Source organism: Saccopteryx bilineata, chromosome 7 (genome assembly GCF_036850765.1).
Source record: "Saccopteryx bilineata isolate mSacBil1 chromosome 7, mSacBil1_pri_phased_curated, whole genome shotgun sequence".
NCBI classification, from domain to species: Eukaryota; Metazoa; Chordata; class Mammalia; order Chiroptera; family Emballonuridae; genus Saccopteryx; species Saccopteryx bilineata.
Genome location: NC_089496.1, coordinates 57,213,422 through 57,240,360, shown reverse-complemented (window position 1 = coordinate 57,240,360; position 26,939 = coordinate 57,213,422). Strand labels below are relative to the sequence as shown.

At 64.3% G+C, this 26,939-nt stretch overlaps 1 protein-coding gene across 8 annotated transcripts in view; it reads right to left on the bottom strand.

The window, feature by feature from the left end:
- Positions 1 to 4,083: 4,083 nt before the first annotated feature.
- Positions 4,084 to 26,939, bottom strand: part of TNS3 (tensin 3) — a 133,138-nt gene continuing 110,282 nt past the window's right edge. For all 8 annotated transcript variants that reach the window (XM_066240242.1, XM_066240240.1, XM_066240243.1 and 5 more), the window contains 11 exons: positions 17,443 to 17,590; positions 16,731 to 17,356; positions 16,115 to 16,201; positions 14,443 to 14,574; positions 13,667 to 13,762; positions 12,435 to 12,512; positions 11,724 to 11,801; positions 7,357 to 7,525; positions 5,167 to 5,235; positions 5,060 to 5,086; positions 4,084 to 4,370 (listed from right to left, as the gene is read on the bottom strand). In XM_066240242.1, the coding sequence (XP_066096339.1) occupies positions 4,226 to 4,370; positions 5,060 to 5,086; positions 5,167 to 5,235; positions 7,357 to 7,525; positions 11,724 to 11,801; positions 12,435 to 12,512; positions 13,667 to 13,762; positions 14,443 to 14,574; positions 16,115 to 16,201; positions 16,731 to 17,356; positions 17,443 to 17,590 (1,655 nt within the window). In that variant the 3' untranslated portion in view covers positions 4,084 to 4,225. The remainder of the gene's footprint in view (positions 4,371 to 5,059; positions 5,087 to 5,166; positions 5,236 to 7,356; positions 7,526 to 11,723; positions 11,802 to 12,434; positions 12,513 to 13,666; positions 13,763 to 14,442; positions 14,575 to 16,114; positions 16,202 to 16,730; positions 17,357 to 17,442; positions 17,591 to 26,939) is intronic.

The window sequence follows — 26,939 nt, the reverse complement described above, 5'->3', positions numbered from 1 at the left end:
TCTTTTTGTCTAGTTCTGTGGAGGTTAAACGGCTGAGGTCGTCACTGGGGTGAGGTTAAGGGAACCTGGCTTGTATGATGGAAGCAGGACTGACTCATCCCTGCCTGGTACCCCCGGTCTTCACTGGGGCCGTGTGCAAACCCCGCCCCTCAGGCCCCTTCACCTCCACCTCTGCAAACAGCCTGGCTTTGAGGTCAGATGGTCCAACGTGCTGCTCGGTGACATGTGGCCCCAAGGCCACGGGGCAGCTCCACCCACAGCCATGGTGACCACGCAGACCTCAGGGAGACGGAAACCAGGATGGGGAATCAAATGCGGGGTCCCCGGAGAGCAGGGCCCCGGGGCTGGATGGTGAACTGGGAGCGTGGTCCTCCCCCACCCCCCACTCCCATGCAGCAGGGGCCCGTCCAGTGAGGTCTGGTGGTCACAGACTCTCACCACCTGGGCAGACTGAAGCCATGTGACAAACCCAGATAGTGTCCTTGGAAACCACACCCACAGGGCTGGGGAACTGAGCTGGCTACGGCCACTTCCTGCTGCTATGACCTGCCCCCCACCCCTGCCTGCTGTCCCGTCCGCTCTCGGCACCAACACCAGGACCTCTGCAAGTGCACCTGCCGGACAGATAGACAGATGAACGTGTGGGTGGAAATGTGTTCTTGACGCTGAGTGCACGGGAAACCTCACAGGCTCCCGGGGCAGGGAGAGCGGGCTGGAACCTGCTCCACAACCAGCATGGCCCAGGGACATATATCCTGACCCTCCTGACCGGAGCCTGCAGTGGAGAGGGAGGTGCGGCCCGGCACCCCACCGGGGCCGTGGTGTGACCCAGACTCAGGTGAGGCGCACCCCACGGCCACCCCGCACGCTCCTGTGACAGCTGCTCCAAGCTTCAGGGCAGAGGGACCGGGGCAGAGGGACCTCGAGTTCCCATCACCACCCACGAAGGGGTCTCCAGGGGCGGGGCCAGACCCGAGGGCAGACAGCCAGCACCATGGGCCCCCTGGCAGGGGGGACGCAGGCCTGTCAGCAGCTCCTGCTGAGAAAACGAGGGCATGCACCTGATGTTCCGTATTCGAGCTAGGGGACACCTGCCAAGTCCCATCAGGGGCTGAACAGCAGCCATGACCTCCCACCCACTGTAATTAAATTCCTAAACTCTGGACACAGGTTTTCCTGTCTCTGGGAAGAAATCTTAATATATATTCCTGAAGATAAAACAATCCTGAATTTATACCTGAATTCATAAAATATCCCCTCAGACTTCCAAGTAAACACACACTGGACCACACGGGCAGACACGTGCACATACATACACAAGCCCACAAGCCCACACGCCCAAGGCAGGTACCCGCACATGTACACACAAACACACACAAGTCAGGTACACACCTACACAAAAACACATGCCCAAGGCAGGTACACACCTGCACACGTACACACAAACACATGCACAAGGCAGGTACACACCCACACACGTATACACAAACACACATGCCCAAGGCAGGTACACACCCGCACACGTACACACAAACACATGCACAAGGCAGGTACACACCCGCACACGTACACACAAACACATGCACAAGGCAGGTACACACCCACACACGTACACACACACATGCACAAGGCAGGTACACACCCACACACATACACACAAACACATGCACAAGGCAGGTACACACCCACACATGTACACACACACATGCACAAGGCAGGTACACACCCACACACGTACACACACACATGCCCAAGGCAGGTACACACCCACACACATACACACACACACATGCACAAGGCAGGTACACACCCACACACGTACACACAAACACATGCTCAAGGCAGGTACACACCCACACACGTACACACACACACATGCACAAGGCAGGTACACACCCGCACACGTACACACACACACATGCACAAGTCAGGTACACACCCACACACGTACACACACACATGCACAAGGCAGGTACACACCTACACACGTACACACACACCCCTGCGGGCCCTCTGTCCAGCACAAGAAGCCGACACCTCGCTGAAGGTTACCAAGGTTAATATTTTATTATACTCTGAACAGGACATTCAAAGAGCAGAGACAACTATACAAAGCTTTATAGAACATTCATTTACATACTGGGTATTCTCTTTACAATACAAGGAGCGTAGAAATGCCCCGAGTAGTTAAGGCAGAGAAGGAGGCACAGGGAGGCCTCTGGGCCAGGGACACGCGAGGCGGGAGCCCGCACACGGGCGTGGCTTAGCTGGTTACAGGTTAACACTGGAGGAACAGTTGGGGGTTCGTGAGGGTGGAGGGGCCCTGGCTAGGACACTTGGGAGGCACCTCTGCTGAGCTCCAGGACAGCGCCCTGTGCCTGCTGGTGCCCGGGAGACCAGGAGCTGGGGAAGGGTCCCCCCGGGGCTCTGCTGAGCCAGGCGGGCGGAGGGCGCACCCACAGCCTGGTGCCAAGGTCACGGGCGTATCCCGTCCCGTTTAATGCACATGTAACACGTGGAGAGACCTGTCGTACCAGCTGTTGTCAGGAACCAGGGGCTGGTGCCCATGGGTCCCTCAGGAGCCATTCGCGCGGAGCAAACCTCCAGGCGCCCCTGACCCCTGGGAGGTCAGCATGTCCCTGCTGACCAGTCCGTTTGAAAAGTGAAGGTGCTCAGCTTCCCTGGCGCCCTGGACGCAAACTGCGAGGGGGGCCCAGGTCTCCACGTTCCGGAGGTTTGGTCTCAGCCCCACCCCCGTCTGGCTCTGACTTCGACACACGCCTGTTGTCATCCATCCTTCGAAAGACAAGAAGCCCGGATCACCATCTGGGTCCGACGTGGGTGTGAGCCGGCTCGGGACGCGGCGTCTCCTGGGGACAACGCCCACGCCGGTCCCCTCGCCGATTCCTGCCGGGGCCAGGACCTGCCTTCGGGGCCACGCTGGCAGCCCCAGCACGCGGGGGGAGCAGTCCCGTCCCGGAGGCCCAGGGGGACGTTTGGCACAGAAGTGAGGCACTTGCGTTTGGGGCTTTGGCAGGAGCTCTGTGGGGAGCCCCCTGCCTTCTGCGGTCCCAGCTCCTGGTCCTACTCCTCTGACCCGCTTGAGAGTCCGCAGTGCATGTCACCAGCCCCCACCTGGGGACCGTCACTGGAGACTTGGGGAGACGGAGGAGCAGGTGCTCGCTGTCCGAAGCACAGAAGGGCAGTGCAGGGTGGCCTGCAGAGCACCAGCCAGGTCACGAGGAAGGAGGCGGTGGCTTCCCCCGGACAGGACCAGCAGGACCACTGGCTCCTCCCAAGCCCGTGGCCTGACAGATCAGGTGACAGACCACGGCAGGTCCACGTCCACGTGGGCGTCAACAGCACGGGCTCCGTGGCTCAGGCGAGGTGGGAGAGGCCCCCAAACACGTGAGCCCGAGCTCCCCCGCTGCACTCTCTGGACCCCAGAGGCACCGGGCCCCCCAGGAGCCCACAGGCGTGGACCAGACGGACCAGGACGATGCTTCTGGAGCCAGCATGCCCTACCCTTCTAGAACCTTCCGCCCCAGAAGGGACCACAGCCGCAGCCTGGAAACACCTGTGGTCACTGCACACCAGAGCTGGTCCTGTGTCACCCTCTGTCCCGGGACCCCCAACATGGCGGGCGTGGGCCACAGCACGCACACCAGCACAGCGCAGCAGCGACACACCGCGGTCATAAATAATTTGGCAAGAAAGTATAAATTAGGTGGAAATGGCATCTTACTTCTGTGTGATGTCCTCGTCCTCACAGCCCAGCTCAGGGTCCTGTCGTTCACACCCCCAGTGTCCCGGGAGGGCCCGAACTGAGTGAACCTTCGTCACACGTGCGTCCCCTCGGAGGTGAATGGCATCTTCGTCCCAGGAGGGCAGAGGGCCCCGGGCGTCAGCTGGACAGGAGATGTCTGCAGCCATGGGGGCCACAGGCAGCTGTCCCTCAGGCCACGGCAGAGTGGGCTGGGTGTCCCCCCACCTCAGACGCCGGAGTGCAAGGCACACGGGAGACTGTACTTTGTGTGGCCCAGGTGTGGAGCTGGGTGGGTGACCAGGAGCCCAATTCTGCCCAGGGAGGGCGGGGCTGCGGACACCTGGGCACGTCGGGCGCAGTGAGGGTGCTGGACGCGCTGTGGGTTCTGGGAAGTCTGAGGAGCCAGAAGGCCAGGTCCCCGGGGGGGGGCACAGTGGGGGCCGTGCCGGCCCGAGGGGCTCAGATCTTCTTGGGGGAGCCGATCATGACCTTTGACACGAAGTTGACGATGGCGCTGGCTGGCTGCTCGGGGTCGTGCTCTGCGAACAGGTGGCAGATGTTGTCCGTGGCGCTGCCCTGCTTCCGCGCCACGAACCCGAAGGCTCTGCGGAGAGAGAAAGGGGCGGAGCGTCCTGTCTCGTCCTGCCAGGCCACGCGGGCGCTAGCACCTGCCTTCGAAACCCGCCGGGGCCCCCCCCCCCCGGCCACCAAGGACACAGAAGGCAGTGGGTCAGCGATTTCTCAGAAGGACTGAAGCCGTGCTCTGAATGGGCTTCCCGGAGCCCCGGGCCTCACACAGTGACGGCATTGTCCGTGTCCCCACCCCTGGCAGTCTTCCTGCTCCTCAGAGAAATGGAGGATTGTTTTGTTTAAGCTGAGCGGTCCCCACACCACGGGAGGGAGTGGCCGCGGGCAGTCCAGTCACCCAGATGGGTGGTCCAGCCCTGTGGCCGGAGCACAGGGCACCCGAATACTTTGTCAGAGTCACCCCAAGACAAAGGGGGACGGTGAAGGAGGACCCCTGGAAAGGACACCTGGGATTGGGCCTTGCTGATCAACATCAGGGGACGGGGGGACATCCACCTGTGGGCGTGTGCACGGCCCCACGCCATCCTGGCCCCAGAGCAAGGGCGTGACATCATATCCCTCATGAGCCCGTGCCCTCCGTGCGCACACACAGCTCTGCCTGCTCACGCCCGACCTGGCGATGCCGGCCTTAGCCCCTGAAGGCCAAGGCCCCCCACTCCCCACAAGGGCCCTCCCGGGTCAGCACGGAGTCACGTGGTGGCTCACCTGGAGGCCTGGCCGTCTGCGATCCACCTGGCAAAGGAGAGAGAAGAGAGTTACGTCAGTTTCTCCTCGGACCGCCGGGGCCAGGGCCGGGGGCACAGGGTTCTTACTTCCTGTCCTGCGGGTCCAGCGCGCAGAAGAGGACGCTGCTCACGGGGTAGTGCCTCCGGAAAAAGAGCCTGTGGGGACACGGGGCTGAGGGTGACGGGCTGGCCCCGTGGGCAGAGCCTGTGGGGACACGGGGGCTGAGGGTGACGGGCTGGCCCCGTGGGCAGAGCCTGTGGGGACACGGGGGCTGAGGGTGACGGGCTGGCCCCGTGGGCAGAGCCTGTGGGGACACGGGGGCTGAGGGTGACGGGCTGGCCCCGTGGGCAGAGCCTGTGGGGACACGGGGGCTGAGGGTGACGGGCTGGCCCCGTGGGCAGAGCCTGTGGGGACACGGGGGCTGAGGGTGACGGGCTGGCCCCGTGCCCACGAGGACGGGGCAGGAGCCCAGTCGCGCTGCACAGGACGGAGGAGGTGGCCCGGAGCTCAGCGGGGTCAGTGGGTGTGAGGCGGGCTGGGGGGACGGCACTCGGACTGGAAACGTCACCCGGGAACTGCCCACCAGGCCCCAGACAGGCGCCCGAATCAGACACGACGAGGGACAGATCTGACGCCAGGTTGTAAACTGTGAAGGGCTGTGCACACAGGGCCCTCGGGAAGTCCTGCCAACAATGGGCCAGCAGGGTCACTGTGGGGCCACGGGGGACCCCTCTTGACCTCCGTCCGGGTTCACACTCTGACCTCTGTTTCACTCGCCGGTCCTCCCAAGCCCTCTGAGCGTCACCCACAGCCCCCTGGTCGGGGGACCCCACCCACATGCACAGCCCGGCCATCTGCCCTCCTCCTCCCTCCCCCCTCCTCCTCCCCCTCTTCCTCCCCCTCCCCCTCCTCCCCTCCTCCTCCTCCTCCCCTCCTCCTCCTCCTCCCCCTCCCCCTCCTCCTCCTCCTCCCCCTCCCCCTCCTCCTCCTCCTCCCCCTCCTCCCTCTCCTTCCTTCCTCCTCTTCCTGCTCCTCCTCCTCCTCCCCCTCCTCCTCTTCCCTCCTCCCCCCTCCCCCTCCCCCTCCTCCTCCCTCCTTCCCCCTCCCCTCCTCCTCCTCCTCCCTCTCCTTCCTTCCTCCTCTTCCTGCTCCTCCTCCCCCTCCTCCTCCTCCCCCTCCTCCCCCTCCCCCTCTTCCCTCCTCCCTCTCCTTCCTCCTCTTCCTGCTCCTCCTCCTCCTCCCCCTTCCCCTCCTCCCCTCCTCCTCCTCCTCCCTCTCCTTCCTTCCTCCTCTTCCTGCTCCTCCTCCTCCTCCTCCTCCCCCTCCCCCTCTTCCTCTTCCCTCCTCCCCCCTCCCCCTCCCCCTCCTCTCCCCTCCCCCTCCTCCTCCCTCTCCTTCCTTCCTCCTCCCCTCCCCCCCCTCCCCCTTCTCCTCTTCCCTCCTCCCCCCTCCCCCTCCTCCTCCCTCCTTCCCCCTCCCCCTCCTCCTCCTCCTCCCCCCCCGATGGAAGTCACGTGGGACGGAACTATCTAGAGAGCCGGGTAGCACAATACTCTGTCACTCAGTAACTGGGAAGTAATTATTAGTCATTGTTAGATGTTGTCACGTGACAATTATATGACCTAGATACTGAAATATCACCCACTACCTAAACAGTCAGATGATATAATAACACAGTCACTCAGTCATTGGGCAACCGTTATAATATTATCTTTATACTACAATTATACTACCTAGATAGCTATCTAGTCAGAGAGTGCCGTATAACTGAGATAATTGAGAACCATTGCTAATGTCAGTCATCCTACGTGACTGTGTAACAGCGACATCACCTGGGCACCAAAACACTGTCCGCCAAGGTCACACTCTCCACCAGCACCGGGAGGTCATTTTACTGAAGCAAAGATGCCTGAATCCTGGACTCAGCTCAGAGCGTTTTCACAGAAAGGACGTGAAACATTGTTGCATTTACAAGTTACACAGGGTGTGTGTGAGCTACTCAAAGGCCCAAACACATAGAACTATATATACCTATTGGTTTCTTTTTAATTTTACTGATCTCTAAGAAAAAAGCATCAACAAGGTACAGCTGGCTCCCGGGACGCCCGCCCGTGACAACAGGGAACCTGCAGGCAGACTCTACTGGTCATTCCTGGGACCGCAGCGCTAACTGGGATGACCGCGGTCGTGTCCAGGGCTGAGGGCTGAGGGCTGAGGGGCGAGCAGCCCCGGGTGTGAGCCCAGCCCCGCCCCACCACCCGGCCGGCCACACTCACTTTCTCTGATTGTCGGTCAGGGTGATGCCCTGGGCGGACACCTTGAAGTGCACAACCGTGGACAGGGGCTGTGGCTGCTGGACCAGCGTGATGCTCAGGGCCTTCTGGATGGCCTGGTGGCCCGTGAGGGACTCCATCTCCACGGAGTTCAGGTACCACACGTTGCAGGCTGCAGGGACGGGAGGCAGCGTGTTAGCACGTCTGTGGGACCCACAGCAGCTGCGATAGCGGCCTGGGGTCGAGGATCCGTGGCTGGTGCAGGTGCGTCAGAGGAAAATGTCTTCTGTCCCTAATTCCGAGGTGAGGAGAGTGACTCGGGGACACACTCGTCCCGAGGCCAGTGCGGAGAACACTCACACCCTGGGGCCATGGGGACACTTCCGAAGCACTCTCTCTGCCCATGTCCCCACGAGAGGCTGGGCAGCACCTCTGTGTCACCATGCTCTGGGTGGGACAAGAGGCCGGCCACAGACGAAGTGAAGAAACGCTGGACTGGGGGCCGGGCGGTCTGGACCCCGAGTCACAGCCCTGACTCGGCGGGGACCAGGTACAGCGTGCAGGGGACAGAGGACGGCGTGCGTCCGTGGCCCCGAGTACGTGAGGCAGAGCAGTGCCCCCACAGCACCGGGTGTCTGTCCACCAGGGTGACCTTCCTGGAAAACAACTCGGCCACGCTCATCGGGTCAGAACCAGCTGCACCCGGGTCAGAACCAGCTGCACCTGGGTCAGAACCAGCTGCACCCGGGTCAGAACCACCAGCACCCGGGTCAGAACCACCTGCACCCGGGTCAGAACCACCAGCACCCGGGTCAGAACCACCTGCACCCAGGTCAGAACCACCAGCACCGGGAGGTCACCTGGAAGTCTCGCTTCTGAGGGGACGGGGGACACGCCCGTGACGCGTCAGGCGGCCATCCTGGGGGGGAGGACGTCCCGCCCCCTCTCATCACAGAGGGAAGTGCTGGCGAGGACGGGGGCGGCTCAGGTCCCCTGGAAGGAACACCCCGCAGCCAGCAGTGGTCACCGTGGAAACCGCGGCTGCCGGGAAACGAACGCCCAGGTTAGTAGGAAAAGCAGAACCAGGCCGCGTCCGTGCGCTGACGCGCACTCAGAAATGGAAAGCATGTGTCGTGTGGGCAGCAGCTGGACGGCCGCCCGGGACGCCTCAGGCCCCTCTGGGGCTCAGGGGGGGGCCCGTCTCCCTCTGGTTTCGGGGGGATCTCTGGGATGCTGACCAGCCGTCACCCAGGAGGAAAGAACAATTATTTTCTGCTCTAACAACGACGTCCTGCCAGGTTGGCGCAGCCTGAATTGGGGGCAGGTTGGCCACCCCCCGCGGCCAGGCTCTGTCCTGGCGTTCTGACCGCGTCCCCCGTGGCCTCTGAAGGAGCAGGAGTCGGCATCTGGGGACCTCTCCCCCTCCCCACAGGCAGAGCTGCTGCTGAGCTCACGCAGCCCGAGCCCCTCGTCCGCAGTGGACAGAGGGCCCGCCGGGCTCCGCTGGGTCTGCCCCACGGGGCCTTGCCAGGACGGCCAGTCCCTCCCACACGTGCTCCTGTCCAGGGATGTGGAGCCGTGAAGCCCAGTGTGTCCGGGACAGCCAGTGCCACCGACCTCAGCACGGCACGCTGTGTGCACAGCTGAGCTGCTCCAAGCGCCCTGTGGCCCTGCGGGGAACGGTCCTCAGACCCTGGGAACATGGGTCCCGAAGGCAGCCACGTGGAACTCGGAGCGGAGGCGTCCACGCGGGAGGGAGGAGGTTCTGGGACACTGGAGACAAGCTCAGTGAGCCCCCCCAATGGGGAGCCGGGTCCCACAACGGACCCGACCCAGCTGCCAGCAATGGGGACCCCCAGCGTGTCTGCAGGACCACGGGCAGACCTGTGACGCCCCCCGGGGGGTGGGGGGGTCACTCAGGGTCTGCGTGTGACTCACTCCCCCTCTCTGTTCTGCGCCTCCCTTTCCAGCTTGGAGAACACACATGACTTTCATACAGAAAACCTTACGTCACCATCCAGCGAGTGACAACTGCCACCCCCAGGCTCGCAGGAAGCCCGCTAGAAAGAAGTCTGGTACAAACGCCTCTTTTCAGGACGAGTACGGCGCAGCCCGCTGCTTCCACAAGAACCAGTTAAGCACCGGAAGCTACAGGCAGTCAACAGAACGATTCTAGAGCCTGGAGCAAACTCACAATCAGCAAGCATCAAGGGAAAGGATGAGACTGAGGAGATCTGAGTGTGCGCCTCGTGCTAGGAGCATCTGGCCCGGCTGACACTCCTGCCTCAGTTTCCCCGATTCCACGTGAGGAGAACAGAGGGGAGGGGACAGTCCTGGACGGCCACGGCGAGTCCAGGACTCGAGGTCTCTAAGTGAATCAGGACAACATGTGAGACCTGGCGTAAGGAAAAGCCTCGCTCCAGCTCCTCGCCGCGATCGGGAGCTGAACGCGAGACCTCCTCCTGACCGGGGCCGCTCTACCCATCCGAACCACCTCTCGGACCTCCCGGGAGACAGTCCCTGCTCCTGGTCCGGTTCCTCGTCTCCTCCGCCGTGAGGGCGTCAGGAGGGAACTCATGCCATTGCAAGTGTCACGAGATTCTCAAGGACACGAACGTGACGGGGCCCCAGTCCACCTCCCCTCAGTCAATGCACGACTGGCAGGATCAACTAGGACGCCAGGTCCTGACTGAGCTCCTGTCCCCTGAAAGGCCCCCCCTGTAGAGTTATTGACAGGTGCTATGTGTTATTGAAAGAGATGAGAAAGTCATTTAACAGCGATCAGCCAAAACAGAACGAGAAACTTGAGTACTTAGAAATCAAGGCTGTGATGATGTGGGACCACCTCCCACGGGCCTGGGGCAGGGCTCTCGTCTCTGGCGTGGGGACCACTGCCTCGCACAGCGGCCGCGGGTGTCACTCGGGCCCCAGCCCTCTCTCCATCGGGGGCCACACAGGGAAAGGACAAAGCCACAAGGAAGCCCCTCCTGTTGTGCCGAAGAAGTGGGTTTACACGGAGGCAGAGCCACGGCAGCTTTGTGCCCACGTCCCAGGTCCCTCGGCCTCATTCACCTGGTCCCCACGGCCTGCATGGGGGTGATGTGACCACTGCGCCTGTCCCTGGACTCCCGGGAAGGGAGGCTGCAGGACGCCTGCTCTTTAGAAAGCAGGGGAGGGACAGACGGACACCTTCTGTGCTGCGGCATCTCGGCTGGAGAAGGCGCTCAGAGGAACGCTCTCCTTCTGGGCCGTGGGGGAAAGGTGCCTTGTGCTGAGGTCTGCAGGGCCAGGCGAGGGGCTAGGCCGGGCAGTGGTCAGCACACTCATTAGTCAGCAGAGCCACATATCAACAGGACAACGACTGAAGCTTCTTTTGAAAGCCAAATTTTATAAACTTAAACTACATAGGTAGGTGTGTTCCTTTATCGAGGTAGCGCCCGCACGTGGTATTTTGTGGAAGAGCCACACTCAAGGGGCCCAAGAGCCGCACGTGGCTCGCGAGCCGCGGTTTGCCGATCACGGGTAGGGGTCTCAACCTCGAGAAGCAGAGCCCGGACTTGAGCCCAGGACCGTCACCACCACCCTATTCACTTCGAGAGTCAGGTTCTGGCGCGCTTGGGCCAACTCCTCTCTGTCCTGGCCACGGGGAACTGGCCCTTGAAGGAAAGGCTAAGGAGTTCAGCAGGAACACATCCCCTCCGGAAGCAGAGAGATCTCACTGTCACCGGGTCGCAGGCACCACGGTGCGTGTGGTAATGGAGAGAGAGCGCACAGGAGGAGAACGCAAACTGCGCAGAGGATGGGACAGCATGTGCGCCCAGAGGGACCCCGGCAGAAACTGTGGCCTCCTGGTGACGATGGGGGTTCCTCCGTTGTGACCAGCGGGCCACCCGCTGGTGGGGGTGCGCACAGTGGGGACACTGTGAGCCGGGGGCAGGAGCCGATAGAAACCCAGTCGTTTCCGCTCAGTTTTACTGGGAACCTGAAACTGGTCTCAAAGACGCAGTCCACCCACAGAAAAGGAACGGGCCCGGGGGGCCTGCCCTGGGCGTTGGGGTCACTCTGGGTGGCCGGGGGGCAGGGTCACACCCTCGGCCCATTCAGATGACACACTGAGTCACTTCTGACCGCGTACCCTGGCCGCTGGAAGGGCAGGTCACCCACGTCCTGTCTCTCACCACGTCTCCCCCAGAATGAACCCAGCACCGGACACCTCTCCGGCTGCACTGGCCTCGTTTCGGTCAGAGGGACATTTCCAGCCTGTTGGAGTCACCTTTGGGCCGTCACACGAGCAGAACCGTCAGTCACGCAGGAGAGGAGACCCAGAGGCTGGGGCGGGGGCGGGACGGGGACGAGAGGCCGTGACTGACCTGCGCCTTGCTTCAGCAGCTCCGCCGCGGAGTTGGCCGCCGTCTGCGGAGAACTTTCCACGATTTCGTCCAACGGATCTGCGCGAAGGGACAAGAAGACGGGAAACTGAGTCCGGCCCGCCTGGGAGAACGTCCCCGACCACGCGAGACGCTCGTGACTGAATTCCCGGACGGTGACGGGCTTCGCGACAAACTGTTCAGCCCGTTCCTTTCTGAGTGACAGCTGGGCGGGCGCGGTCCAGCAAACAGCTTCCTGACCGCTGACTTAACTGACGCGAACGAGTGAACTATAAAAGGTGTACGACACGGAGCTACACCCCGAATTCCTCATCACAGGATATGACAGAGTAATGTGATGCTGTGGCCGCCTTGATTCTTAATTCTTTTACTGTGAATATTTTCATAAAAGGTCGAGAGCCATCGGCCCAGCCCCACAAACCCAGCAGTAGCAACATCGTGCCGATTCTGTAGAATCCAAAACTCGACCGTCAGTGACCTCGAAGGCCCTCGGTCCAGGCGTTTTGTGTCTTTCGGCTACAGGATCCTGCCCTGCAGAACCTCTCACAAAGCCAGGGCTTTGCCGACCAGGCCGAGGACGGGGTCACCTTCTCTGCGTTCGTCAGGGCTGACCCGCGGGTCCCAGCTGTTCCCCCCGTGGGTCCCGACCGCGAGCCGGCTCCCAGAGCGGGGTGGCCGGGCCCGGCCGCATACCTCTGTCTGGGATGAGCAGCTTGCAGGGCAAGGCCAGGGGCGTGATGGAGTGCTGGCACACCAGGGCGGTCAGGCTCCCTGCGGACAGGCGGAGATGGGAGTGAGCAGGGGCAGCCCCACCTGCTGCAGAGGGTGCGGACGCCGCACTTCGCTTTGGCAGGACTGTGTGCAAAACCAGGAGGGGCGGGGGAGGGGCGGCAGTGACGCTCAGCAGACGTGTCCCCACGTCATGAGAAGGAACCACAGCCTGTGCGTCGGAGCAGCAGCCGCCATGCTGTCTTGGGAACGGGGACGGGGACTGGGACGGGGAGGGCTGCTGGGGCCACGAGAGAGTGAGCCCAGGCCACGCCCAGGCGCTCAGGGCCTGCAACCTCACGGGATGGGGAGGAAGGCCCCGTGGGAGGGGCCACTCACTGCCCCGCCCACCTGTCCAGGCCCAGCCCTGGGCTTCCCACACGTGGGTGCGGAAGTTTTCAGGACAGTTTCCTATCCAGTTTATTCTAGAGGCGGTGGTTCAGGTGAGAGAGGAGTCCCAGAACCGGGGGCTCAAGGAAGAGGCTCGAGGGACGCTCGCCAGAGTGACAGCCCCAGGTGCCGGGGCCCATGTGCTCAGCCTGTGTGCTGGGGGCCGTGTGCAGGGGGCTGTGTGCTCAGCCTGTGTGCTGGGGGCCATGTGCAGGGGGGTGGGGGCTGTGCACTGGGGGCCGTGTGCTCAGCCTGTGTGCCAGGGGCTGTGTGCTGGGGGCCATGTGCTCAGCCTGCATGCCGGGGGCCATGTGCACTGGGGGCCGTGTGCAGGGGCCATGTGCTCAGCCTGTGTGCTGGGGGCCATGTGCAGGGGGGTGGGGGCTGTGCACTGGGGGCCGTGTGCTCAGCCTGTGTGCCAGGGGCTGTGTGCTGGGGGCCATGTGCTCAGCCTGCATGCCGGGGGCCATGTGCACTGGGGGCCGTGTTCAGGGGCCATGTGCTCAGCCTGTGTGCTGGGGGCCGTGTGCAGGGGGCTGTGTGCTCAGCCTGTGTGCTAGGGGCCATGTGCAGGGGGGTGGGGGCTGTGCACTGGGGGCCGTATGCTCAGCCTGTGTGCCAGGGGCTGTGTGCTGGGGGCCATGTGCTCAGCCTGCATGCCGGGGGCCATGTGCACTGGGGGCCGTGTGCAGGGGCCATGTGCTCAGCCTGTGTGCTGGGGGCCCTGTGCCGGGCTGAGTGCCGCAGGCACGCCCCCCACCACCTACCGAAGTACGGCTCGTTGGAGCAGCCTTTCAGCCGCACGCCCTTGGGGGTGCACTCGATCAGGAAGTGCCGGACCAGCTCGTTGGCCAGGTCTCCCGCTGTGGTCGGACGAACAGAAAGAAGAAGAGTTTGCAGACACCGAGCACGGGGGATGGGCGGATGCAGTCAGAGCCAGGACCTGCCCGGGGGGCCGCCCAGCGACAGGTCTGACCTCGCCCGCCCGCGCACACGCCGGTGGACGGACAGGAGAGAGGCACTGTCCGCACCCTGAGAAGGGACAACGTGGTGCCAGGCTCTTTGATCCCGGGTGCAGGACGAGCACTGCGCATGCAGTGTGGCCTTTTTACAAGAACAGGGGTGCGGGCCACTGCACGGGAGACGGTCACCGCGGGGCTGGAGGGCGGATGCCTTGACTTACTGCCCGTCTCTGGGCAATGCAGAGGACCACCCGTTCAAGGCAATAAAGAAAATTTACAAATAATTAACCACCTTTTTTTTTTTTAACAAAAACTGCTTAATAAAATGCAACCGCAAAAGTAGATCCTCAACAGGACACCTGTGAGCGTGGCTCTGACATAGTCTCAGAGACAGACAGAACCTCGCGACCTGGCGTGGGCGGGCGGCGTGGGCGTGGGACGGCACGTGGGCGGGGCGTGGGCGGGGCGTGGGCGGGGCACGTGGAGGGGGGCAGCGTGGGCGGGGTGGCGGGCGGACTGGGCAGCGTGTGGGCGGGGCGGGCGGGGTGGACTGGGCAGCGTGTGGGCGGGGCGGTACACACCTTTCTTGTTCAGCTGCAGGACGGAGGGCGGGGGTGTGGCCACCTTCATGGCCAGGCCGTAGGCGCCGCGGAAGGAATGGCTGTCGCGGACAATGAACGACCCCGGCTCCTTGTCCTTCAGCATGGCGATCGCTGGAGGGAGCAGAGGGGCGTGAGGGTCGCACCGTGACTCCGGGGGAAGCTCTCTTCTCCTTTTGCAAGGGGCCAGTGGGCGTGGCCCTTCCCGACAGTTAAAACAAAACCCAAACAGAGCCCACAGGCAGCTCTCCCACTGGGGGCAGCCGGCCCGCCCACGGGACAGTCCTCTGTGTTAGTGTCCTCCTTACAAACCTGGAAAGTGACCCTTTCACAGGTCAGCCTTTGTGGAAGCAGCTCCACCAAAAGGCACCCTCTCCGTGTGCAGCTGAGATCAGACAGACGGACAGACAGACAGCCAGCCAAGGGCGTCTCCACTCAGCACCCAAGGGAGTTACCCGCTTCCCCGCCAGCCCAGCCCCCCGGTCTAGAATGCTGCTCTCGTGGAACAAGGGCTCCACATGGAAGCTTCTAGAACAAGGTGCTTGCCCAGCACCTGACCGTCCGTCCAGCCAGCCAAAGGCCGGGGGCTGGTGCAGACGGTCAGTCGTGGGACAGTTTTGCCACCAGTGCAGGGAAGGGCTGGGAGCAGAGCCCTGACTCCTGGGGCTGCGCTTGTCCACAACGGGCCAGGTCAGGGAGCGAGAGGTCGCTGGGCCGGGGGCTCCGCCCTCGTTATCTGACAACAGCGTCACTGAGCTCAGTGGAAAAAGCACATTCTGACCACCGTCACCGTCTGCTGGATTTAACGGAGTAACTTCGCTGCGGAACCTGGACAGAGCTGTGTGTGGTCACTTCATCTCTGCGTCCAGGCATTTGCGCCAGACCCCAAGGCTGAGACCCCGGCACGGGGTGGCCCGGGGCTGAGTGGGGACCTCAGTGGTCACCGCAGCTGCCCTCCCCGGGCTAGGCTGTGACGCCCCCTCTCTCAGCTGCCACCAGGAAGTCCCTGGAGAACTTCATTTCCGGTGACTTGGCCGCTCCTGAGCCAGTCACATGCCACCCTCAGAGTGACACCCCGTGTGGCTGTGTCGTAGCCTCTACCGGGCAGCAGTGTCCGAGTGGAGGCCAGCTCGCTGTGGGGCCAGGGTGCTGCAGCGGGGATGACCGCTGTCCCCCACTCGTCACCGACACGTTCCCGTTAGAAGTGACACTGGACTCGGCTGCTGAAAACGACGGTGGCTTTTCTTCCCGGCCCCCGAGCCGCACCAGACAGAGTGGCGACTGCGAGGCGGCCGATCGGTCCACCAGCGGGCCTGCTACTCTGCGCTCGTGTCGGCCGTGTGGACAAACGCAGTGTGCACAAGCAGGGACCCTGGTGTCTGTCCTTGCTGACCCTCGGGACACTGGGGACTGACTGTCCTGTCACTACTGGCTGTCGGCACCGGCCAGGCCGGTGGGAGTATCTGGAAACCACCCCCCACACGCAGGGCTACGCAGAGTGGTGTGCGGCCCCGGGCAGCTCCCTCCCCGGACCCCTGCCTCTCCCGTCCTCACAGGGAGGGCGCGGTGCTTCCCCAGGCGTGCAGCCCCTCTGAGAGCTCCGTCCTGGGCACGACACCCCCCCCCCACGGTGCCGCACCCGGCTGCCACGCACCTTGCTCTCGGGAGATGTCCGCCTTGTACCAGAACTTGGAGGTGTCCTGCACAAAGTTCACCGACACCGGCTTGTCACCTGGATTGTCTGCAAAACAGAATTCACGGCCGCTCTGACGCAGCCCCACCCCCGGGAACGGAAGGAAGCCCAGGTCCCCCCCCAGGTGGATGGAGCGCTCTGTTCCACCACAGGGAGGTGAGGCAAGGTCGGGGGGACTTCGAGACCGGGCCCCCGACACCCCAACAGCACGTCGTCGGGGAGACAGGAGCACTGTCGGGACTTAGTGATGCCTGGATCTTCTCACAACGCAGAACTGGCCGTAATTAATTTGAAATGAATTCACTTAATTCCAATAGAACAAGGTTATTTCTGGGGACACTGGTGCTGAGTGAACAGAGGAACGGGAGCAGGGGCAGAGCCTGTGCGTTGGGTGCAGGGAGGACCCCCGTGGACACAGCAGAAGCCAGGGGCCAGGCGGTGTTTGGGCCAGAAGACGGAACCACCCGGTCGCTCCGGCGTATCGGACACGCCCGGCTCACAAGGGGCTGCGCTGCCTCCAGGCCCGTGGGCACCCGGGTCCCTCCCGAGGGGCCACCCAGCAGACAGACACACGCACCTGGGCCGGGAGCGGCTGTGTCCGGGGGCTTGGAGAAGTCCGGGAGGACGTTTGGGAAGGGGATGCTCATGGTGCTGCCACTGTGGGGGCTGGAGAAGCCGCTGGAGGAGGGCGAGACAGAGCCGAGAGAGTGGTCCCCCTCCGAGGCCCGCTTCTTCTCGGGCAGGGGTGGCTGCCCGGGCAGGGGCAGGCCGGGGCCGTGGTGGTCGCCGTGTCCGGGCCCCACCGTGAGGAAGCCGTGAGGCAGGAAGCCGTTGTCGACAGCCGCCACTGCCCGCACAGCGCCGGGAGGCTGGGGGGCCGCGTGGGAGCCGGCCAGCAGATCTCCAGAGTCCTCCCCAGGGGGCAGGCTGCTGCCCACGGGGGCCGGGCCGAAGCCCAGGAAGGTCTGGCCGCTGGGGTGGCCCCGCGCCTCAGGCGGCTCCGTCAGCGCCACCGAGTGGCCGTGGAAAGAGGCCTGCAGCTCGGCCGGCGGGGGGTGTGGCCGCCCGGGGCCGGGGCCGTCCTTGCCGGGGCCCGGGAACTCGCTGCTGCCGAGAAGGCTTCCTGGGGGCCGGCTGCCCCCCAGCAGAGCCTGCGTGGGTTTGGGGCTGGTGTCCACCCACTGGTGCTCGGCGGCCGGGGGGCTGTTCAGGAGACAAACCAGTCAGAGCAGATCCGAGGCAGCACGTGAGCCAGCCACAGCCCAGGTCACGGAAGGCCCCCTGCTGACCTGTCCCTCCACGAGCCGGGGCTGCCGCTGGCGACGGCGCAGGACGAGGCGAACAGCCGCGGGAAGGGCGGCGCGGCAGGCCGGGGTCCCACGGGGCTCTCAGACATCCCCACGGCGTGACCGAGGGCCTCAGGGAAGCCACGGGGCTCTGCAGCGGGACAGAGAGCAGAGGGACTCGGTCACTCTCCTGTCCGGAGGAAACGCGGTCCCCTCTGACGCTGCCCGCTGCCGGAGCAGGTGCCCAGCGTCCCTGAGAGGGCGTCACGCCTGCCGGCACGGTCCCCACACAGCCCCCAGTGTCGGCCTCACTCACAGCTCTCCATGTGGACGCACATTGCTGTCCTCATGGGGGCACAGTGTCACCCCCTGGGGACCGGTTCTCCCTGAGTGACCGACGTGCCGTGTTGACAATCAGGGTGTTTCTCACTTTAAGGGGGGCAAGGGCCCCCCCTCTGCCAGTGACCACTGTGCTGGCTGGGAGGGTGTGAGGCCCGCGGCCCAGGCCGGCCGGGTTCACACGGGGGTCAGGTTGACCACAGAAGCACCGCGGAGCTGAGAGGCGTTAGGCCATTCCCGTCGACTGGACTCTCGCAGTGGCAAGGGAGGGGACAGGCGGGGAGAGGCTTCTCACGGTGGCCAGGAGCTCCGTGCAGGCAGACAGCACCTATAGCCCTCGGCTCCACACACACACGTGCGCACACACACACACGCACACGCACACGCGTGGCGTTGCTGCATGCTCACGCGCTGGTCATGCAAAGTGCTTGCAGCCGGGAGACCAGTGAGCAGGCCTGACAGCCGTTCTCCCCACAGAGGGCACGGCCCCCTTGGGTCTCACACCCCAGACCCCCCTGCGGGGCCCCCTTGGGTCTCACACCCCAGACCCCCCTGCGGGGCCCCCGCCACTCAGCGGCTGAGAAGCCGAGAGCGTGCGCGCCCGCTGCTGGGACGTCAACCCCGCGCTCCCTCGGATCCCACGCGGCCGCTGACGAGACGCCCGTCTACCCGCGTCCCGCATCTCCGTTCTTTCCGAGTATTTTAAAAACCTCACTTTAAAAAACAATGATGATGATGACAATAAGCTTTAGGAACTGAACAGAGCAGCCTGGTCAGCGACACGGAGAGCCATGCAGGTCATGGTCCTGCTGTGGGGCAGGGAAGACCCGAGTGAGAGCAGAATCGTTGAGAAAGCTCCACAGCACTTGAGGAACTCAGTACCGGGACGGGGGCGGGTCAGGCGCCCACGGCTGTCCCCCAGCCCCGCCTCAGGCCATTCCCCCTGGGGGCTGGGAGGACATGGGCTGGTGGCCAAACGGAGCCCGTGGTCAGGGCTGTGGCTGGGAGTTAGACGGGTCCTGAGACCGTCTTTCGTGTGGACTTTGAACGCCAAGTCCGGGTGGGGGCAGAACGCCATCCCGGCAGGCGCTGGTAAGATTGTTTATAGGAAGCAGCTGACCCTATGGCCTCTTCCTGCACAGCCGGAAGGATTTAGTTAATGATCCTTCTCTGCACCTGAGTCCACTGTAGACTAATGTGACCCAGGCTCTGCTGATCTGCTTGATGAGCAAAGAGACCAGTAAACACGATGAGGCTGCAGAGATCTGGGCTCTCAGTCCTGGAGGCCGGGAGTCCCCTGGACCCATCTTTTCTCTGTGTTGTGTCCTGTGTGTGTTTTGTTAAGTCCTGCAGCGCCTCCCTCTCGTGCACGCCCACGGCCGAGCTGGTCCCGGCATGCGGCCGTCCCAGGGCTCTGGGGAGACAGAAGCCGGGCAGCCAGGAGCCCGGAGGGAGGGGCTGCAGGGCAGGAGGGACACGCAGGGCCCCTCTGACCCCGACTCTGTGGCCGAGAGCCAGCACCGCCACCGAGAAGGCGGCCAGCACCGAGCGCTGCAGGAAGCCAGAGCCAGCGTGGGTGTGGGCGCCCACAGGGCAGGGGCCGGGCACAGACCGTGGGCGCTCAAGGCATTTACTGGGGATTCAAGGCGCCACCCCTAAGGGCCGGAGGCTGGAGAGCAAGCCCCAGGCTCAGGTCAGCCCTGACCACGTCCTCCCCAGGGATAACCCACCTCCTGAGCTCACCTCCATCTGCCTGTCCACCCATCCATCAATTCTTCTGTTTATCAATCCACCTATTGACTCACTCATCTATCGTTTACCTATCCATCTATCCATCCATCCCATCCTCCAGGAAGACAGCCTGTGACCCTCCCTCCCCTTGCACGGAGCCCGAGACGTCCACCAGATGAGGCGCGAACTCTGTCCCCTTCCTTGCGTTGCCTGTTCCCGGACTCAGTGGCACCTGTCACAGCTCAGAGCTGACTCAGGTCTCACTGGGGTCTGCTGAGTCCCTGCCCGAGGGACGGCACTTTAAAGACCTGGGCACAGAGACACCGGCTTCCCGCCCGCCCATCCCGCCAGCCCAGGCCTCGGGGCCTCAGACACGCAGCTGGTGGCCACTGCCACCCACCCCACAGATGCCCCAGAGACACACGCAGCTGGTGGCCACTGCCACCCACCCCACAGATGCCCCAGAGACACACGCAGCTGGTGGCCACTGCCACCCACCCCACAGACGCCCGGCCTCCGGGAAGACAAGGGCGTGCCCGTCACCCGCAGAGAAGTGGGCACCAGCCACTGTCCCTGCTGCCGAAAGATGGAGCCCGAGGACCAGGACCCCACAGGCCAGAGAAGGACACGTGTCCCGGTTCCGTGGGTCAGGCCCGCAGGCTGCAAACCCCGCTGCGCGATGCAACCGTTTCTAGAGGCACGCTCGCTGAGGAGCCGAACACGGGGCGGCTCCGTTTTGCTCACTTGCTGTTCACAGTTCGACGATGGGTGGAATTCCTCCAAGGACGACTGTCCGTTGCCCGGCTGCTTGTCCAGGGCTCAGGCCTCAGTCTTCTCTGCTCCCAGGCCCAGCAGGAGGCCCGGGGGCGATCGGAGCGGACGAGGTGTCCAGCCTGCGAGGGGGTCGTGCTCCTGGTCCTCGGGGACGCTGCCTCCCGTGTGCATCTGTGCCCGGCCGGCCCGTCTCCGCGCCAGATGCCGCCGTGGGCACGCCGGTCCTTCACCACACCCGTGCACGGGGCTCCGGGGCGGGCACACAGCTGCCTGGGCCGTGGCCGCTCTGGGGTGGGCGCCGCAGTGCTGAGGGGCAAAGCCGGCACGGGCCCTGCCCAGGATACGCTCCTGTGGGCCCGGGTTTCCCACGGGACCACCGTCCTGCCCCCATCCTCACGCGGACCGTCTCCCGCGAGGCCCAGGAGGCCGCGCACCCGGGCAGCACAGGGACTCGACCCCTCGCTTCCTGGTTCCCCGGCCTGTGGACCGGGCGCCCTCCCCTCCTGCCCGGGACTCAGACGTGCCCTTCCTGCACTTCCGCCGCCAGACGGGGCGAGGGGAACGCGGCTCTTCCACAAGGTCTATTTTTATGATCTCGCTGGAGGAGGTCAGCGGGAGGCCGGACGACCCCGCCTCCCACTGTCCACTGTTTACATCATGTGCACGGGGACAGGAAGAAGGGGGCCCACTGGCCTCACGGTCCTCCACAGCCCGCCATCCAGGCCACAGGTCCGAGGGCCGCAGCCCCACGGCCAGGACAGAGCACTCGGGGCATGACCGGGGTCCTGGGTGCGGGATCCACAGCTCGCTCACGAGAGTCACAGCGTGTGACACTCAGAAGAAGAAAAGAGGAAATCAACATTTCGTCTTCCAGGTGACGTACAAAACCTTACAAAACTATAAAAGTGGCTTTCTCGTATGCCAATGACTGTTAATAAAGTGACCATTAAACCGCTTATAGGACCTTTACTTAAAAATAAAACACGTTCAGGCCCTGGCCGGTTGGCTCAGTGGTAGAGCGTCGGCCTGGCGTGCGGGAGTCCCGGGTTCGATTCCTGGCCAGGGCACACAGGAGAAGCACCCATCTGCTTCTCCACCCCCCCCCCTTTCCTCTCTGTCTCTCTCTTCCCCTCCCGCAGCCAAGGCTCCATTGGAGCAAAGGTGGCCCGGGAGCTGAGGATGGCTCCATGGCCTCTGCCTCAGGCACTAGAATGGCTCTGATTGCAACAGAGCGAGGCCCCAGATGGGCAGAGCGTCGCCCCTGGTGGGCGTGCCGGGTGGATCCCGGTCGGGCGCATGCGGGAGTCTGTCTGACTGCCTCCCCATCTCCAGCTTCGGAAAAGTGCAAAAAAAAAAAAATTAATTAAAAAAATAAAATAAAACACGTTCAGCTGAGCCAGGGGCATGCCTGCCTATCCAGGTGAAGAGACTGGAGATGTTGTTACTTAACTACCGAAAAAATCAGCCTCGACATCTGACCCACAGTCCCGGGCCACACAGACCGCAGGACACAACCTCATCCTCTGGGACGTCCGGGGTCTCGGTCCACAGAGCCCCGCGAGTCTGCAGGGTCAGTTCTGGGACGTCCGGGGTCTCGGTCCACAGAGCCCCGCGAGTCTGCAGGGTCAGTTCTGGGACGTCCGGGGTCTCGGTCCACAGAGCCCCGCGAGTCTGCAGGGTCAGTTCTGGGACGTCCGGGGTCTCGGTCCACAGAGCCCCGCGAGTCTGCAGGGTCAGTTCTGGGACGTCCGGGGTCTCGGTCCACAGAGCCCCGTGAGTCTGCAGGGTCAGTTCAGGCGGACATCCGGGGTCTCGGTCCACAGAGCCCCGCGAGTCTGCAGGGTCAGTTCTGGGACGTCCGGGGTCTCGGTCCACAGAGCCCCGCGAGTCTGCAGGGTCAGTTCAGGCGGACGTCCGGGGTCTCAGTCCACAGAGCCCCGTGAGTCTGCAGGGTCAGTTCAGGCGGACGTCCCTCGCCATCGTGCCCCTCCTCCTCTGACTGCCCTCCCCACCCCGGGCTGGTGGTGTCCCGTGGTGGTCACTCTGGCTCCCGGTTCTCATGTTCTCTCTGCTCGAGATTCTTGCTGGACGGCGACCCCGAGGTTCACACAGAACATTCCACAGATAAAGAGGTTCTCCTGCTGTTGAGCTCTAAATTAAGTTTCTTTCTTTTTTCTTTTTTTTAAAAAGCAAGACTTAGAGAGTTTTATAGCTTTTTTTTTTTAAAGGCAGTCCTCACTTTCTAATTCTTCTGTTAATTGTCTATGAACAAGGGGCCGTTTCACCAGCCTTGCTGAACGCCAGGACGGGCCGACAGCCAGGCGGAGCGACGCCCCCGGGAGCCTGGAAGAGCCCAGGCCGCCGCCCGCGCTTCCCGCATGAGAATCGCAGCCCCACGTCCCCGGGCGCTCCCCGAACACGAGGGACAAGGGGACGGAGGGGACGGCCCTGGGGGGGGCACGCAGACTCGCGCTCTCTCCGCCTCTGCGCTGTGTTCTCTGCTTCCTGAACCCCAACGTCGAAACCACAGAACACAAGTGCGTCCGCGGCATGAGGCCGCCGTGCTCAGTGAGCGCCAGCCACGCTCTTCCTTCTAGAAGCTTCCGACATTCCCATTCCCCCGACGGGCGGGGCGCTGCACACCCAGCGCAGGACTCAGGGTCACCCTCCTGTGATGTCCTTGTGCAGACTGGAATGACCCCCTTCACCACAAGAGAGGCCCGTTTCCTTTCTGCCCAGCGACACGGAACGCAGACAGCACTGTGATGAGGATGGGGGGCCCGGGCTCCCCTCACTCCCCGGACTGGGCGCTGAGCCGGGAATCCCAACGTCAACCTGGGGGTGGGGTGGGGGCTCCCTCCTCCGCAGCCAGCGTTCCCAAAGCCGTCCCCACACTTCAGATGCACAGAGCGGGCCAGTGTCTCCAAGTGACCAACGAGGCCCCTAGCAACCTGTGCTCCAGCGTCCCCTGTGTGCACGGCGCTGGTGTGAGCTCCCGGGAGAACACACCCCTTCCCTGCTGGACGCGGACGCACCGCGCTGGGGCCGGAGGTCCTGAGGGTGCCCAGAGCCCCGGGTCCTAGGACAGTCGGCACACGGAGCTGGGATACTGGGGGAGGGACAGGCGGAGAGAGGCCTAGTGACACCAATCCTGGGTCCAGGAGCACCCTGTGCATTCACCTCTCTGCCTCTTAACTGTGACAAAATATGCGCAGCATCAACGTCACCGTCTTAACACACAGTCCCGGGGCCTTAAGCACGGGGACACTGCTGTGCGCTGTCACCAGTCCGTCCGCAGAGCTGGCCGTCCTGCAAAGCGGCTCTCTGTCCCCGTCACCCCCTGACTCCCCTCCCCCCGGCCCCGGGCACCAGCGTGGGCTTCCTGCCTGGGAACCCGACCCCTCCGGATACATGGGACCCGCAGGGCTGGTCCTGTGGTGACGGCCGTGTCCTCAGCACGTCAGCTCCTCCCGCCTGCGCGAGGCTGACACTAGCCCGTCCTGAGGAGGAACGACGCTCCCCTCGTCCCTTCGCCCCTGGACGGACGCCTGGGCGCTGTCCCCCTGTGCTGCTGGGACCACGTGCCCTCCAGGGCCCTGTCCCCGCTGACCCTCACTGACCCTCACTCTGTGGTCTTGTGCCGGAAGTCCACGTGTGCAGGTGTTCCCGGCACCTCGGTCCTCGTCCCAGCCCACAGGCCGCCGGGCGGGCTTCGGGGACGTCCCCATGCAGGACAGGTGTCCCGCCCACTCAGGGTCCCTCGTGACACAGATGCATTACCCAACCTATCAGGTGAAGGTGACCTGTTGGCATTTTGACTGAAATCCTGGAGGCAGGAAGACCCGACGCCTCGACCCCACCTTCTCCTCCCGCCCAGGGACGGGGCCTTCTGTCCCCTCGCTGACGCTTTTCTCTGTGTCTGAAGAAACTCGAACAAGTTTCCCTTTAACAAAGTGCCCCCTGAAGCAGACGGCCGGTGACCTTACTCCAAGTCCCCCTTCTCGCCACCAGGACTGCTGACCCGGTGTCCTCCTGCCGAGAGCAGTGGACGGAAGAGGCGAAGTCTCCACAAACGGCCTCGGTGTGGGACTCCCGTCCAGGACTCACACGCCGGGCAGCCCAGCCTCCCGGCTCCAAAGTCACAGCCGGCTCCACCGTGTGTCCGAAGCCAGGTCCCAGGGCACGCGTCCACCCGCCACGTGAGGCGGGCAGGATGGACGCCGGAGAGACTGCGGCTCCGGCCGAGAAACCAGGGCACACCCGGCACGGTGCTAGGGGTCCCGGGGGGCTGACCCTGATCCAAAGGCATCCCTGAGCCAACCCTGACCCCTTGCCCGAGAGGTGACGCGTCCCCACCACCTGGAACACCCTGGGCTCCAGCGGGAGCTCTGGCAGCATCTGGATCCACAGACCAGCCCCGCCCTGAAGTGACCGCCTCCCTGGCCACACGTCCAACCTGTCCAACCTGCTGCCCATCAGGGACGGGAGGAGGACGACGCTGTGGGAGTTGCCATGGCCGGGCCTGCAGAAAGCCCAGACCCTCCGCAGGAAGCCCCACCCACCACACGGGCTCTGGGCTGGCCCCACTGGTGGGCCACCCTGGCCACATACCCCCAGGGCGAAGAATGATCTCTCTTTCTTTCTATACCAACCAAAATCCCCTTCGCCTCACCCTGCAGACAGAAAACCACTTCTGTCCTGAACAGACCACTCCTGACACAAGAACACACGTGTGGACTTCAGGGAAGGTGACGTACATGCCATCGAGCGTGTGGAAATCTGTGACCCAGGGGGCGCCCAGGGACCCTCAGGCTGGAGCCCCAGACCACTGGGGCGCATCTCCCAGCACCACCCAGCATTCCCACAGTGCGGAGTCTCGGGGTTCCCTCCCCACCACCCCGTGATCGGTCCCCGCCCTCCCAGCAAAGCCGCACACGCTGTGCGGCCCTCGCTGACCAGGACCCCTCTGTCCTGGTCACTTGCCCCTGTGGGCCACCAGAGCGGGGCCCCTGCCGGCGGCCCCCCCACAAGCTGTCAGGGACCAGAGGCAGGGAAGGACGAGGATACTGTCCCCTCCGACCCTCCGCTGAGGGGACTCGTCACCGGGTGACTGCGGTCTTGTCCAACCATCCTGGACTGCCTGCAGCCCCCCCCCCCCCCCCCCCCCCCCCGTCCCAGCCACGCACGGGGCAGGCGGCAGCCACTCTCATCCCGAAACCCAACCTCCCCAGGACCCCAGGAGGCGTGCGGGGCAGCAGCAGCCCCGGGCCCGGTCCTGCTCCGGGCTGGACGCACAGCCCTGGGACGGGGGCAGGCACATCTCTCTGCATTTTCTCGGTTTCGGCAGAAGAATGTGCCGCGCGGAGAGGCGGCCCCGGAAAGCCGCACATCTGTGAACCAGGCTCTGCGGCCGCGCCTCACACAGACAAAGCGGGCTTTCTTCCGGGAGTGGCCAGGATGGGGCGTCAGGCCCCCAGTCTCGGGCCCCCCGAGGGCTGTCGCCAAGGGACAGCCGTGCTGGGAAGGGTCGCCTCCCCCCAGTCCCAGGCCCCAGCTTCCTGCCCCACCCCCGCGCCCCCTCCCCCACCACCGGGGCTCAGGTTTCAGCGGAGCGGCCGGAGGCTGCAGGTCCGACCCCGCGCTGCTCACCTGGGCGGCCTGGCCTCGGGTCCGTCCACCGCAGGGCCCGGGACGCTGCAGACCGGAGGGAGGCTCCCCGCGGGCCTGACCCCGGGGGCCCCGTGCGCTGAGCGGCGTCCCTCACCCACCCGGACAGGGCCGCTCTGGGTTCCGGTCCCCGGGGAGCTGGGGCGGGACGCTGGGCGGCCACCTCCCAGGAGGCCCATTCAGAGGGCAGCGGGAGAACTGGTCAGAGGGGAGAGTGGGGCTGGGCCGGCGGCCTGGGGCTGTGGGGGGCGGGCCTGCCCGGTCGGCCTCCAGCACAGGCCCCGCCTGCCCAGCGGCTGGGGCTTCCCTTCCCCTTCCCTCTTCCCTCCCTCCACCTCTCGCACTCTCCCTGCGGAAACCCCCACCGCTGGTTTCGGTCCCTGGGCCAGCGTCCCCCGAGGGACAAGCTGTTGGCCCAGGGGATGTGGCCACCCCTGGGAGGGCACCCCAACCGGCCGGGAGGGCCGCCCAGCCCAGGACCTGACCCTCAGGAGCTGATCCCCCGGGAGCACACTCACAACAGAGCCTCCAGCAGCCTCTAGGGTCCTGGTCAGCTCTGCACCCTGCCCGCGGGGTCCTCCCTCCAGGGTCCTGGTCAGCTGCACCCTGCCCGCGGGGTCCTCCCTCCAGGGTCCTGCTCAGCTCTGCACCCTGCCCGCAGGGTCCTCACCCTGTCGCCCCCCCACCCACAGACAGGGGCGTCACCACGCACCAGGCCCAGCCACCAGCCCGAGGCCCTTCTCTCCAGCCTGCCCGGGAGGGCTGGGGGGCTGGGACCCTCCTCCTGTCAGTGCCCACAGGGTCTTCCTAGCACTCTGCCCGGACCCCCCCCATCTCCCAACACTGGCCGGTCACACGGCTGGCAGCCCATTCCTCCGACAGGTGGGGGCAGGTCTGAACACTGTCCCTCAGCCCTCCTGCCCTCCCCCTGAGCAGCCAACCCCCCCACCTGAGGCCAACTGGCAAACTCCCACCCCTTCTCCAGAGCC